Raw genomic sequence first — 16,604 nt, 5'->3', positions numbered from 1 at the left:
ATCAAGTAGTTTATCATCCTTTTGTGTCTACACGCAAGCACCAATGTGAAGCATTAAAGCAGAAAATTCTGTGAACATTTAGATGACTCGTATTTTATGCAATACTATAGAAGCATATCCGTACATATGACTGAGGGTTTTCCGTTCTCATGAGAAGTATGAGTCATCTTTAACCTGATTTTACCATTCCTACTTCTTCTCATTTTCTACTTAGCAATATTCTTCTTCCGAGCACACCGGAACAGCACTTTTCGAATGTTTTGATTACATGTAGATTTATGTTGAAGTTAAGTATATTCCTTACTTACAGTAATTACTTTTTCATGATTCTAATGGTCAATTTTTGTCTTCTTTTTACTGTTTAAACAATGAGTGTTAAAAGGAAGAAGACATGAAAATATTGTGTAGTTGGTAATTTTCACCTGCTTTTTATGCTTCTAGTTAGTTACAAAGTGTATGCAATAAATATAGTCTAAACATTCTTTTTACATCAAAAACAAACAAACAATTAAATTGTTATTGCGGGACAGGCGACATTCCCATGATTCTAAATTCTATACCTTCCTCAATTTTTATCATATTTGTCATTCATTTCTAAACAGTTTTTTTATTATTACTACTATTTAGTTGAAAATTATAACGGAATGAAAGATGGGAAGCGACAATTTCAGAAGTTTACAAACTATGAAAATAATGAGAGCAATGCGCGCAAAAATAAATGTTATTATTAACAGCACAATATTGAAGTGAATTGCTTTAATTATTCTTACTGACAGAGTTGATTTCCTTGGCATAATTAATATCCACTTTTAAGCGAGTGATAAAGATAATAGAAACATGAAAAATGGATTTTGAACTGTACAAATAACTCATATATGCTGAGAAGTCAACAAAAATATTTTTATACGAATCAGGAACCTTCACAACAAAATAAATTACCATTCATATGGATTTACTTTAATAAATGTTGTTTCGATCATTCTTAATAAAACTGAATGATAGCTGCCTATAGAAATTTTTTGGCAGAACAAAATTACAGAATTTCATACAAGACACGACAATACTAAATCATTTTTTATAAAAGAAGGAACCCACGTTTGAATATGAAATATATTTTTTATTGTAACATCAGCCCATGGAGATTTTTGATTCTGGATATAACCGTGATGGATTTCTTTGTTAGAAATATATAATTAAAATTTACAACTCTGCCTTCTTGTATTTTTTTAATCAAAGTGTTGAGTCTTTTGTGATGATGCGATATTATGTAATTGTATGAAGAATGAAGAAACTAGAGAAAAGAGAAAGAAATGAGAACTTATGATGAATTACATTATCACGACATAATGTTGTGTTCATTAATCTATTTGCTTCTTTTCAGTCGGCACACTGATCTTCTCTCTTTCTCTTGCAGCATATCATGAAACGATAGTCAATTCAACATACATAACGGAATATATTTGCCTTAAAAAAAAACACTAGAGAGTGAGTTAATGTGAGACTAATGTTGTGATATAATTGCATGTTGCGTCCGTTGTTGTTGATTATGACTACATAATCATATCTACGTACACATAATAAAGATTAAATGCGAAGCATGTGGAGAAAAAAGTTCTCATTCTATTGTTGATTAGCTTTAATCCCATAAAAAGTGGAAATTTCTATTTCTTTTTGGATCTTAATCACATCATCAAAATAGATAATTTATTTCATCGTCATATGGCTAAAGATGGTTTTCGGAAGATGTACTTCTTTGGAGGTTCGGAAAGAGATTCTCGAGTTTCATACAATTAATAACCCCGAAGGTCAAAAACCTCGCTGGTTGACTCCTTTGTTGATGTTCTTTAATTTCATGTGCCATGGTTTTATTTTATTTTTTCGATTATTTCTTATTTCCTGCATATGTTTCATATAATTACCAGACGTTTAAGAAAGAATTCACGATAGGTTTGAAAGATGTATCATATTAACTTGCCGCATATGTACAAAAAACAATATTACTGTTGAATCATTTGCAAACATCGATACGAATGGTTATTTCCCATATGGGGTAACATGATGAGCTTCGAGCACACACAAAATGACCAATCGATTGTGTTTTTATTTACTTTTTCACGCAACCATAGTGTGCTTCATATATCTAATAATCACATCCATTTGCCATACGCGAGTTACGTCTTTTAATATTAAATCTTCAAGATTTTGCAAATATTTCGAGTCTAATGTAAGCACATTAACGATTCATACACTTGTTAGGTGTGTGTGAAAGGTTTGGCCTTCGTTATCTTAAAGATATGCACTTCATGAAATCAATTCACGCGGTGTTTGAAGTATGCTTAACAAAGTGTACTATGTTGTTCTCTTGATTGAGTATTTCATGCTGTGTGAGGAATTTTGATACATCCGACAAATCATTTTTCAGTAAATTATTTACAGATTTTTTACGTGTTATGTAATATGATTAAATAAAGACTGCAACAAGTCTTACCGATTTTTTCATACAATTATCTATTACCTGTGTGGTAGCGTCGATGGAGGCATCGAACAATTTTTATTATTGAATTCAATTATCTCAAAAATGGCAATTTTTGATTTTTTAAAACGAAAAGTCTTAAAGAGAAAAGTTAAATAATTTGAGTTTATTGACATGAATGGGCATTTGAACATATTTAGTCACTTTTTGTTGAGAAGATGATGATGATGAGATTTAAGAACACACGCAAGCACGGAAAACTGATTAAGATAATTTTTTAAAAGCTTAAAGGTTCCTTTTACGAATTTTTCATCTTATTAAATGTGACGAAAGACTCAAATTATGGCAACGAACTACATTGTATTTGTTTTGAGTCAAGTCAAATGGAATGACTTGTCATTTTCATCAACAATTCTTATGACGAGGCTTATTGTGTTGCACTATATAAGAATGAATTGCTGTTTTTTTGGCTTGACAAAATAACTTTTAATCTCAAAATTTAATACTTCCTATAAAGATTATCTTTAATTAAATGTGTCTGCTTTGTGTATGTACTTTTATGACAACAATATCGACTATTATTGAAACTACTTCAAACTACTTTAAAGATGAATATCTTAAAATCATGTAGACACAAATTTTTTGACTCTTAACAGCATTCGGAACAATTTTGTTGCCTAAGAAGGTTTTTTGTTAAATTTTTTGTCTTCAGAATTATTGGAAGTCGTTCACAAATTAATAACAGACAAGAAATGCAGGCCTGCAGCCTTGGGCGAACTATAGCACAGATGAATATTTATTTAGGGTATAACACAAACTCAGACCTCATGATTTTGAGAATTTATCGGCAACTTAAACTTTAAGATCATATCCTTTACCTTTTTAAACACGACCGAATGATTTCTTGCAATTCCCATAAAATAAAATATGTTCCAGCTGGTTCAAGCTTTTAAAAGATTAACTACTGGAAAATACGAACATTTATTGATGATTTTGACCCATATCGCTGTCGTAAATCAATACCAACAAACGTGAATATTAGTAAATTAGAGTGATATCTTCTCAAATGCCAGATTTCAAAAGCCTATAAAAATTATCAATAAATTTCGATCTAAGTCATTATGCCGTAAATTCAATAAATATTATTAACATAAATTTTGATAAGAAAGATTGAATCTTTTAGGTTTTATGATAAAATAATATTGAATTTCAGTTTTTGAAACCTGCTTATTAAATCATTGAACAATATTTTCAAATTGTCACTTTTTTCCCAGCCTAGCAGACAGGTCTCGATTTTCAATGCTAATAAATATTTGAAAAACACGTCTTGATTTTTATGATTAAAGTGTGGATGTCTTTCATATAGGCAGAAAATAATCTAATTTTTAAAGGTAAAATATTGCTTGATTTCAACTCACATAAATTTTAATGGGATAGATTTTATCCATATATAAAAGGCATTAACCAATAAACAATAGAGGTATTGAGAGAATGGATAAATATTTTGAAATATTGATCCGCAAGATTTTTGTCTCAAATTCAATCAAATTAAATTGAATTACATTTTCAGACATTAAAAGAATATTCTACGTCAATGTCCAAAGCATGCCGTGAGCAAGTTCAGTACGCCATTAGTAGACATGTTATTATTATTCGTCATTGCTCGCCTAATATTCATTCTCGGAATGTTAATTCATATAATTTAGTGAGATTCATCAATTAGGCATGTTTGTTTTTGCGGTACACATTAGTCCATCTATGACTGTCGTTTCCTATAAATATTATTCAATAATTTCACAGCTTTCGACTTCTCTGTCAATCTGTAATGAAATTGAATGTTGACAGATGAATGAAAAGAAGAAAAAAACAAATACAATTCTATTGTATGTCTGTTGAAAAAAAAGCAAACAAAAACATCAACAACATAAGACATCATTATATGGATGTTGGTAATAAAAAAGTCTTTAAATACTATGTTTATCATCTTATATTATGCAATTTATGACACCATTCACAAAGCTTAGATAGTTAAAAGCCCTAAAGGGCTACAAAAAAATCATTTTAATGACAAAACCACACACAAACTTGATGAACAATTTCAATGTCTAATGAAACCAATTCTTTCATCTTTTATAATGTTGACTTTGACCAAATCAGCATAACTGCCTTCTTTTCAATAAGGTATATAGAAATATTTGCCAAACATTTTCGACCTTCATAAGAGCACATCATTTATGACATGCGAAGGTGTTATTGATGTCAATGAAGCGGCAAAGTGGCCAAAAATACAAAATTATAATGAACACAGTCTATATATACAATAGTCAATTGTTATGTCTACAATCAAAGAGAGAAAGATGAGAGATCTAGTCAATTAGAAGCGACGGACGGTAGAATAAAAATGGTAATCTTTCTTCATTTAATGTGACATTAGTAGAATGAGGAAGCATAATGATGATTGTTGTTGAGCCCACACCTGTTTTGGACAAAAACGACACACAACAATGGGATTGCTTTTGTTTACATACGAAGAGTCACATGCGTGCTATAAATTAAGAATTTGGCCATTTCTTCTGATATACTTAATGCTAGTTCCCTCATTTATATTAACTCAAATTTAATTTGACATTGCCGTTCTTTTCTTCGGTCAACGATTTTCTTCTGTCTGTTTCTTAATCAGCATAGTAAGTTTTTTAAAAATGCTTCATTGTGATTTTTCATACGTAAAATTTTTTCATGTATGACCGAGTTTTTCCCGAGTCAATTTAATTATACTTGACTTTTTTGGCTTCATTTCCTTTACAACTTTATTCTTAACTCTCATTGAAAAGTTTATTTCCATTCTTAAAAATAAACTGTGATGAGTCACAGAGTTCCTTTATTTTCTCTTTTTATTGCATTACATATAAAGTTTCTTTCTTATTCTCTCTCAATTTATAGCTGCAACAACAAAAATGCGTCCATTGGAAAAGTTTGAAGCAAATTGTACAGTATTGTTGGTGACGAGTGAGCAACAAGAAAAACAAAATCAGCAGCCGGACCAACAACAACAATGTGATATAAGCCTCAGCGCATTCAGCGATATATACAACGAGTATTTATCAGATCACTCAGAAATTGAAACAGCATCGACGTCTGATACTGATTCATCGTCATCGACAACTTCAATATCGAATCAAACAAGTATTATAAAAAATAAAGAAAATTACGAACGAAGTATTCATCAGAAGAATCCACCGGATATTCGAAATAATTTACACAACAATCAATTATTTGGGGTACAATTGGAAGTGAATTTTCTTCTTTTGGAGGCCGAAAGGAGGAAGTTGAAAATTTTACAACAAGAATTGAATCTATCCCTTGACGAATGTGACAAGTTTGAGCGTAAAAAGCGGAATCAAAGTCAATGTCATGAACTTCTGCTAACAATCTCGTAAGTTTTTATAATGCAGCATCTTTTTTTTTGCGGCAATTGCGTAATAAGCTTTTTTTTCTCTTATTTATTTCCATGCTTTTTTTGTTTGTTTATAAAACATCAAGACGCATCCAATCACAACATAATTCACTGGAAAAAGAACTGGCCGAGCATACGATTGACATACTGAAATATTCAAACATAAGAATAATTGAGAAGGTGAGTCAATTAGAACAATTAAAAAAGTCATGCCGTAAAATTTGTTTTGATTTTATCATCATCATCATGTGTGTACGTACAATCTTTTTCCCATTCATAATGTACATACATACAGTATGTGTAAGTGGAAAATGTGCTGAATTAAAATAGTGCGCATGATCGTCGTATATGAAAATATCGGGAGAGCAAACGAGGGTGAGAAAGGATAAAAAAACTTGTACTTTCTCCCAGTGTCTGAGAATTGGAATACACAAAAACATAGAATAATTTAAGTGATAGCAGTGATGAGTAGTTTTTTATAAAATTCTGAATGAAAAGTTAAATTAAAGTGAAATATTTGCATCAAATTTTGTTAAATTATCGACATTATAAAAGATAAATTAGTTTTCAAGTCAATCAACTGATTTTTAAGGCTGAAAAATTGAACAATTTTTCATTCATCTGTAGCAATTTTTTCATTCCCTTTTGTTCATAAACTGAAAAGGGTTGTGTATACAAATTATTTTTTATTTGCCAAAAAAACAAAACAAAATAGCGTGAAGTGAAAAAAGACAACAACAAAATACAGGCACAGCACATGAACAGCTAAACAACCCTTGTTCTTGAAAATTTTTCCGTATTCGGAAATTCTTGAATTTGTAGCAATTTTATCATTATTTCGTGCAGACCAAATATTTGTTGAATATTTAACTAAAATATTTTTGTGAATCGGAAGCTCATAAGTTATACTGAAAAAGAAAATGAAAATGGAAAGCAAAAAACTCATTCCCCAGAAAAAAGTAAAAAGAAGCATAAATGCGTGAATAGAATGTTTATGCACTAATTGGACATCGACATAAATAGAATCAATACAGTAATCATATTTATAAATTGAATAGTGAAAGGTGTAATAAAAACAAGCGGCAGAACAAGAAAAGAAGAAGAGTAGAAGTGTTAGGTTAAAGAAGAACAAGACTTTGCTAAGCATTCGATTAGTAAGTAGGTGAAAGAAGAGACATTCATAGATAGATAGATATATACATATGTCTGGGAATGAAATCAATGTGAACACGACATGCTAATATGTGATGATCCACTTATATAAGATGAAAATGTGTGTTAAATGTGAAAAATTATTGACACTATCTCATTGATATGACAAATGTAGACCAATCTTTCAAATTATTATTATTAAGAGCTTCACACTTGACTGATTTAAGTTAAAAATTTCTCCAATACCGCAACTGCCGTCAAATAGATCCAAAAATGATTTTTTAAATTGGATCGCCTTAGACAATGATCATAACTTTATATAAAATATGAAAATTACTTATGGATAGACTATCAAGGTTGAAATATACAGAAGTCGTCTTGCCTATACATATATTGTATGTGTATGTGTTGATGTGATTTAGCCAAGACACCAATTTTCTATGAATTTTTTGCATTGAAACAATCTAGTACTTCGAAACATTCAATCTTTATGATAAAACATTGAATTTAAATAACCAAACATTGAATTTTTTAAAAGCATTAAAACTTTTTCTCAAAAAACATTAAAAACATTAAATTTTAAAAACATTAAAAGTAAATAAAAACATTCAGCAAAAATGCTCAATACGAACCAAAAGCCGGCAAAACCTCCGATTGCAGTAAAGCCTAAAAATATTCAAAAGACAAACTACGTCGTTATTGCACCAGATCATTCAACTCCAAGTAATAATAATATTCATAATAATAACAATCGTACACTGCCAACACCAAATAGGAATACAAGAAATGTACATGTAGAACAATTGCCATTTGTAACGAATAAAGATGTCAATCATTTTTCATTGCCCTCGTCGTCTCCGATGCATCAGCATTACCAGCAACAGCAATATATGCATCACCATTATCGTTTGGGTGAATGCACAAATGACTTTGTAAATAAACAGCAGCAAATAGAATATAACATGCAGAGTAATCTAAATAGGAATAATGGAACATATACCACTAATGGTGCAGCAGAAATGGAAAATGATTATTATCGAGACATGAATGATGCTGACATGGTAGACTTTAAAAGCTTTCATACACCATCACATTCATTTGATAGCTCATCATCAAGCTCGGGTGGATTTAAGGATGTTGATTTCATTTCCAAAACTAAAGCCATATATGAGATGTATGATAAGGAAGATAAAAATATCCATAATGAATCCTATCAAATGCCAAATGCGATTGGACATAGTAAAGTCCAAGAGATACAATCAAAATTATTTGCAGCACAACAACAACTACAACAAGCCCATCAAAATCATTTAAGCAATGAGCATTCGATTGCTGTTAATCGCCAACAATATCAGAAATCGTCAAAAGAATTAGAGAAATTGTTGAGTATGAGAGTTGGACATGAGAAAAAAATGCAGGCTGTACATGCCAATCAAGATAAGCCTCCAGTAAGAAGATTATCGAAAGGTTGTGATGAGCAGGATGATGAGCATGGGATAGTAAACCTCACAAGTCAATTGGCATTAAACATATCAAAACAAATCCAACAAAAATTGCAGCAAGAGATGAAGCAGCAGTGCGATATAATCAAAGAGAAATTTTTGATTGAAAAAATCCCAGTACAGCAGCATTACAAAGATTATGTGGTAAAAATAATTTCCTGTCTTTTTCCGTCCTTACCTCTATTTTGGTTTTTTCCTACTTTTTTATGTCTGTAAAATTGAATAATAATTCAGCATTTCTGCTTGTTCTGTATTTGATAAAAAGTTACAGTCTGATGATGATGATGATGAAATTTATTTCCACATCGTATAACTTGTTGAAGATGAAATCTTACAGTTTGTATTGAATAACTTTTCTTTTCTCCTCTTTTTTATTCAATTTTAGAATAATCGAAATCAACCTGCAATTGGACTGAAGCAAAATTCCAAGACAAGGGTGAGTCATGTATTACTTTTTTTGCTTGTTAACTTTTTTGACATGAAAAGGAATAAAAAAGTACGAGAATCTTCAGAAAATTTCTTGTTCATTCCTTTTATGTGCAAACAGCATATAGCATCAACATTGATAACAAAAGAATAAGAAGTTATGCTGTCGTGATGTTGACGATGATGAGTCATTGAAAAATATTCATATTATAAATTTTAATGCGAAAGAAATACTCAAGCAGGTTACTTATTCGGATGAATATACCGCATCGTAGAGTCAATGTTCTGTGACATTGACAAGCTTACAAGCCATTTTTCTTCTCTCATGTTTGCATTATTTTGTATGAAAAGTATCTTAATAGGTAGTAGTAAAAAAAACTACATACGATGCCCTATGGCATTAAAAATATATCACTTGGATCGATATGTCTGTGTCTATTTGCAAAAAAAGGCAAAGTTTAAAGCAAGGATTTATGTGTGAATTGAATCTAGCAATTGAGTTTGTCATAAATAATAAATTTTAAAACCCAGAGGAATGAGAAATTTCAGATCTATCGATAAATTTTTCAGAAGGTTTTCTATTCACATTTAAGCTTTCTATTGTTTTGTTCCTTGTTGCCATTACATTACATACGTGTCTCAAGGCTTTGATTCAAATTAATTTTTAAACGGAAAATTTATCAAGATTTTATTTTACTGTGACTAAGTTTCGTAAGACTTAAATTGAAATAAATTTATCATCTAGATCTTATGGGGGCTCATTTGCCTTTAACGTCACTAATGAAAGGAAGAAGTGGGTGTGGTTCTCCTGTGTACTTATTGGCTTACTGTATCTATATCAATTATGAGATAAGGAATACAGCAAGAAAAGGGTTTAAAAAACAAAATTCTAAACAAATGTCATTGATAAATATTTCCAAACAAGATACGGGAACTAAATGATTGTGTAACAATGAAGCAATTACATTTCTTATCGGCTCTGGAAACACCTCGAATCCCATCAATATAATATTTTGATATCATCAAAATAATGTCGTGTAAGAAAATGAAAATTAATTTAATTATCTTTCTAGGAATGTCAGAATTCTATACATGAACAATTTATTAAAATTCATAGCTACCGCACCTATATAGTTTAATTGTCATAGACTATTAAATCAAATGTTGATAAAATTAGATTTCCGAATTGTGATGTCATTGAATTTGAATTGTATTCAGAAGGTATATACACCTCAAAAGTACCGCATAGAGTTTGAGGAAGTGTCTTCGTTTTACAATGCGGAATATCTAGGAATCAACATCACTTGTTAAAATGAATGATGTACGTTGGGAACTATAAATTTTTCAACAAGACAACCTGGGGAGCATTGGATATGTTAGCAAATTTGTTATCTTCACATCACTCACAGGTGTTGAATAAATGATTCAGAAGTTCCACAATACTTGATAAACGAATGTCCGTTGAACAAAATTTTAAAAATCTAGTACAAAACTTTTTACTGCCGGTGAATTTTATCAATAAATTTTGTGCATAAATTTTAAATCCTAGCCATAAAAGATAGTAAATTTACATATGTAGGGTTAAAAAAGGTTGCAGAATTTATTTTTTCGGCATCATGACTCATCCACATAAATTGTTCCATTTGTAGCATAAGTCTTTTTTATGATTTACAAACAAAACTCATGCTACAATGACGTCATGAAATATATTGAGAGAAAATTGAGAAAAAGAGAGTAAAATGAAAGAGATAGCAAGATTCCCATGCAACATCAAATGTAAAAGCGAGATAGAGCTCGGTTGTGCTGGATGCTCTCACAACATTACTAGTCTTATTGGATTTCATTCAGGTTTCAGTCATTGTTTGAGTAAGATTTGTGTTAAATTTACTCTCGACGGAAGATTTTAAATTTTAAATATTTTTTGTCTAGCATCGGATATAAGAGATATATTTTAGCCACAAAATTAATGTTTTCTTTATTTTGTCGGCAAATAAACGTGTTCTTATTGCGTGACGCGGTTTTAAAGTGGAAATGAAAGAAAATTTCTTATGATTCACGAAAGATTTCTTTCAGTAAGTGGCATTGAAGTGAAAAGAGCATAAGCATAAAGAAAAAAAAATTCTTCCAATGACGTCATGTCTACGGAGCTACTGAATTTTTTGTGCATTTTAATATAAAAAAATATAATGTGAAATTTTCCTTTAATTAAAATTTTCAAATTGCTCATTAAGGTTTGTTATTTGTGCATAATAAAACATTATTTTTGTGCTGCATACGACAAAATATAAAAAAATTGGAAGTAAAAGAACGACAATTGACACAAAATGAGTGGAAATTAAAATTAATTAAAAAGCAGGTGTTGTTGTTATTTTTGTGGTATCTATGAAGCGTGCAATATAATAATACACGATGTCATTTGGAAATAAAATACTCGTATGATATCATCGCAAGTTTGTGCTTCATACTAGTGACAACAAAAGGAAGAGAAAGAAAAAAAATTAAAAATCAAAACAAATTTACTGCAGAAAGAAGCAGTAAAAGATTTATGAGTTAAAAACTTGAGGGGAGGATAAGAATAAGAATAAGAAAGAAGAAGGAATTAAGAAGTGTATGAAAATAAAAGTGACGATTATAAATCTTTAAAGAGACATTTTCTGCGGGCTGCAAATATATATTTCGACAAACAAAATCATCAAGGACAATTGTTAAACTCACAAGACGTATTGTTCGAGTACTACAGCCATCAAAGACCTCAATCATTGGGTCTATACGTAAAGAAAAAAGAAAGGGAGGAAAGAAGAAAAAGCAGCAGACAGTAGATTAAAGAAGGGAGAAGAAAAGAAAATATCCGAAATCAACATAAAACCGTATGTATATAGTACATATTTTTACTTCCATGCTTCAACCATAAGGCATTATTGCCTTAATTTTACAAATGACCTAATTTGAAGAGCGATGACATTGCGCTCTTTTGCTTTCCACGTTCATCAACATACAAAGGCATTAAAGAATGACACAAATTTTTAAATTAATTTTTATCGTTTCGCGAATGAGTTTATGCAGCAGTAACAACAAGAGGTGTTTCCAATCGTTGTGCTGATAAGTCGCATTTAAGTAAATTTTCTTCACATTAAATTGATAGCTTCAAGCACATTAGCTTAACACACATACTTGCGATAACGAAAAAAACTCAAAAAGCATAACACTTGAAAAATGTCAAGTAGAATTAAACATTAGTCGCACAGGTATCGGAATGTTAACCGCGAATTTTTAATGAATAAATTTATTCAAATGTAAAACCACAATGAAGCAAATATCAAAAAATATAAAACCTGAATTTCAATGAAAATAAAATTATTAAGTTAATTTTGCTCCACTGTCAACCTGAAATTTTAAAATTTGCATACTCGAATGACATAATATTAATTTTTATGTGTTAAAAATGGCATTCGATATCACAAATGCAAACTGAAATGCAATAACTAAGTGGCATCGCTATTGTAATGCAATTAGAGCTCTTTTTTCGTATACAATTGAATTTTTAATAGTAGAACAAAGTGAATACTAACGTTACATGACTTATCTCTTATTTTTCAATCAACTCGTTATTACTGTATATATGATACAGAGGTACTTTGCAGGTATTACTTATAAAGATGAGCATAAAATATTTTCTGTAAAATGGCAATAACAATTGACTCCTTCTTATGGATCACAGATAGATTTGTAATGGTCAATTGGTTGCTATAGTCAAACTACCTACTCTATACCGGTCAGGACCCAACTCTGCTTTGTTTCTAAGTTTCTTTGACAATATTTTTGTATATTGCAAGCATAAAAGAATGAAAAATCAAAAGAAAGGAAAAATATTTGCAGCAAACAAAAAAGGAGTTATCTGATATCGTATTGCCATTTTATTATGCTAGTGAATGAAATGCAAGACCAAAAAATAAATCGTTCAATAGAGGCAGCAAAGAGCAAAAGAGAATGTCGAAAAAAAAGAAGGAGAATACAATAAAGATAAAAAAGTAAATAAAATTAAAGAAGATTGAAAAAACGAGTTTTTCGTGGTTGATTTTGAACTAAAAAGTAGAAAGAGAAAAAAAAGTTGTCCTAAATTTTAAGATCATTTAAAAGGAACAGAAAGATTTAGTGTGAATGTCGGAGAGACATGAATGGCACATTCCTAGATGATAGATTGTACCTGTTTCATTGTTTATTTAGGACTGTTGTTTTCTCCACTACCTTCCTGACAATTCCAAATTCATTCAGTGCACATTCAATTCACTTTTACTGAATGAGAAAAAAAAAAGTAAAATTTATTACGTAAAAGAAAAACATTCAGCAAGCACGTCAAATAAATTATCGCAATTGCATATAAAATGCAATTTCAATTTCTACTTACAACTTCTATCTCTCTTTCGCTTTTTTCCCATTCATTCATTCGCACTCACCTCCGAGCCATGGATGAAATTACAATAATTTCATGGACGACTTCACCTTCACAATGAATTGCGATGAGATGTAGTTTGGCAACAGTGCATTTTATAATTTTATGTGGCTTTTTCGAAGGTGTAAAAAGTGAGAGAGAACCTCATTTCACCTTTGAACACAAATCTATGTGTCCATGCCACAAATATATTCATATATTAATTACTTATACTTTATTTTTTTAAATGACTACAGGGGGTTTCCTATAAGGCTTCTTAAATGATGAGAAAGTTCTTTTGCCTTTCTTAAACAAATTTTCATAAAAACTTCATCAATCTAATGTAACGGCTTAAGTATTGAGAAAAAAAGAGAAATTACACCGCATTTAGATTTGATGAGTCTCAATTTATTTTATTTTATGCGTACATATTTTTTCAGTCTTCCTCTTCTATCTAAATTTAATTGATGCTGCTTGTCACTTTTCTTTCAACCTTTTTTTATATATTGTAGCATTATAAGCCTCACCATAATCTCACTGTGCTGTGTGTAACTTATCCGAAGCCGGAAGAGATTTTTTTACACATTTTTTATAAATACGATGGAACTATCCATCCCTTCACTTTGTTCCATTTATCATCAATATACATATTAACTTTTGAGACTTTTTGTCGGCATGAATGTTGAGATTACAACTTAAGATGTAAGCACGGTGGATATAAATCCTTGTCTTTACAGCTACTTGTGTTTTTTTAATATTAAATGTAGCCATAAAGTAGGCGAACGCACAACCAAAATGAATAAATGAAATGAGTTTATTGTAACATCAATCAAATATGCACGACATTCCCAATAATGGACGATAAATGAAATAGACACGACCTTATACCCATTAATAATAATGCTCATAAGCAAACATTCATTTTTTACTGAAAAGTATGTACACAAATTTGATGCTGTGCTTTTGTAGTCTGAGATAAATTTTTCATTTCTATAATGAGCATTAATGATTAAATATGGCATGTTCTCTGTGCAAAATAAAAGTGGGTATGAATTGGTGCTAATCATTCGTCTATAATGGATATTGTAATTGTAAGGCAAGATCACCTTCTCTGATTTAATTCACACATATACAATTTTAAATTGATGCCCATATTTTGTGTTTTAATGCTTAATAATTTAATAATAATCTAATGTGTTTGCATTAGCATTGATATAAAATAAACAAGCATATGTATAGGAGAGAAACGAGAGCTTACTATTGGCAAAAAAGCTGCTAGAGTGAGTGTAAAAAAAATTTAATAATAAAAGGTCAACAAATCGGGTATTTTGAGTGTATATGATGAAAAAACACACGGCAAAAGCCAAGCTGTTATGCCGCATATAAATAATCTCTTGTTTATCCTATCAAAATATTTTATCGCTTCCTTTACTCACTCGTTCGACCTGGTCTTTTAGATTTTAGCCAGTTAAAAAATTTATGCGCATAATATTAGACAAAAAAAATATTTTTTCGTATGTACAAAAAAGTCACCAGACATAGGAGAGGCAATGTTGAGGTATCACTGTCATTGTCACGTGTTTCTATATATTTATTTTATAGCACCCGACGACTATAATCGTAGTCAAAAATCTTAATGTAGATTCTTCCATTCAATCGAGCATAAAATGAACATTAATGAGCGATTGATGGTGATGAATATCGACAATTTTAGTAATTAGCTACTTCTACACATGAATACAGAATATTTCTACTCTTTCGCACCCAATACATAATTATATACACATGCACTACATTCAATTACACATTCGACACGATAATTGAATTTTATTAGTTGAATAAGATTTTTCTTAATTGAATTGATGAATGCTGTATGGCATAGTACCTTTCTAATGGGGTTATAAATTAATCAATTTTTCACCTTGTAGAAAATGTTGCTAAATTTTTCTTAATAATGTGTATAAAAATAATTTGGAAATTTACTGCTATTTTCACACTTCAATCATGTACATACCATATCGCACACACTAACGGTCATTAGAAATATTTCATATTTTATAATGGCGCATTAAGAAAATTTAAAACATACTAAAAATATGATTCATGGCTGAGAGAAGTAGTGTTTTTGGGATGCTATATTGGTTATAAAAATTATAAAAAGACGATGAACAAAAGAAAAAGTCATAAAATTGTTAAAGTAATAAAAATATGATAATAACAATATGTGGATCTGCATAAACAAAATAAGGGAAAGAATATACGATAGCACTTTAAAGCCATAAAAACGACTTTTGTATCGTGTAAAAAAAATATTGAGAAGATGTATGGATCAGTCATTAATTAATAAACCAGATATGGCGTAATGAAATTCATAAATAAATTTTATTATTGAAAAAATTCAAGAATTTTTATTACCAAGGTTGCATTAAACAGAAAAGCTAGAATTATGATGATGGCCATTTAAGAGGCTTAATAAAATTTAATTTTGAGAAAAAAATCTTCCTTTTCCATTCACGTACTAAAAGGGTTAGTTTTTTATAAGGCAATAATAATCATGTATATGCAAATGATGCCTTTTTTCGATACTTTTTAAATCTTAACATTATTGTCACCAGTGTGGCCTGTTCTATCTCTGTGTGAACATGAGATGAAGAATAAAATCATCATAATCTTTTGTTTCGTTTCATGTCGCCAATGAAAATATACAAAAGAAGGCTTTCAAATGAAAATATGGCTATTAAAATAAATAGAATTCTTCTCTGTGTCGTTCTTCACTTCTTTGCTATGCCTTTGATTATAATACAAAAAAATTGTTATTTTCATTTCTGTGAAAGAGGCTTGAAAAAACACATCAAACGAATTGCTTTAGTTTGTTCATAGCTAGAATTCATTTTAATTGTGTAGGAAGTTAAAGTATCAATTATTGAATGATTTTCTTCCTCCGCCTATTCTAAATAATGGATGGAAATCAGCAGCTTATTTTAATGGCTCTTTTTAGTAACTGTATAACTATTTTTCCATGTAGATGATATCAGATCCATTTCAACATTCATTATAATAGTAATTATTAATATACTTTTATCGTGATACATCTTATAGTTCCGAGGAAGACATTCAGAGTTGGTGTATATAATAAACTTGTCATTTCCAAACTAAATTGACGTAACT

The 16,604-nt window shown here is 30.1% G+C and overlaps 1 protein-coding gene across 4 annotated transcripts in view; it reads left to right on the top strand.

The window, feature by feature from the left end:
- The window catches only part of LOC139088897 (ras-GEF domain-containing family member 1B-like), a 72,076-nt gene that overhangs the window by 21,655 nt on the left and 33,817 nt on the right, over positions 1-16,604 (top strand). For 2 of the 4 annotated variants that reach the window (XM_070638241.1, XM_070638240.1), the window contains exons 2-4: positions 5,414-5,906; positions 6,014-6,107; positions 8,967-9,017. In XM_070638241.1, coding sequence (XP_070494342.1) covers positions 5,428-5,906; positions 6,014-6,107; positions 8,967-9,017 — 624 coding nt within the window. In that variant the 5' untranslated portion in view covers positions 5,414-5,427. Of the gene's footprint in view, positions 1-5,413; positions 5,907-6,013; positions 6,108-7,595; positions 8,726-8,966; positions 9,018-10,866; positions 11,875-16,604 lie in introns of those variants that run through there. The other 2 variants (XM_070638237.1, XM_070638239.1) reach the window with 2 other exon arrangements.

Source organism: Chironomus tepperi, unplaced genomic scaffold, assembly GCF_022539635.2.
Source record: "Chironomus tepperi strain 1889 unplaced genomic scaffold, CSIRO-AGI_Ctep_v1 contig_172, whole genome shotgun sequence".
Classification (NCBI taxonomy): domain Eukaryota; kingdom Metazoa; phylum Arthropoda; class Insecta; order Diptera; family Chironomidae; genus Chironomus; species Chironomus tepperi.
Note: the sequence above shows the minus strand (reverse complement) of the source record. Positions and strands in the feature narration are given on the sequence as shown.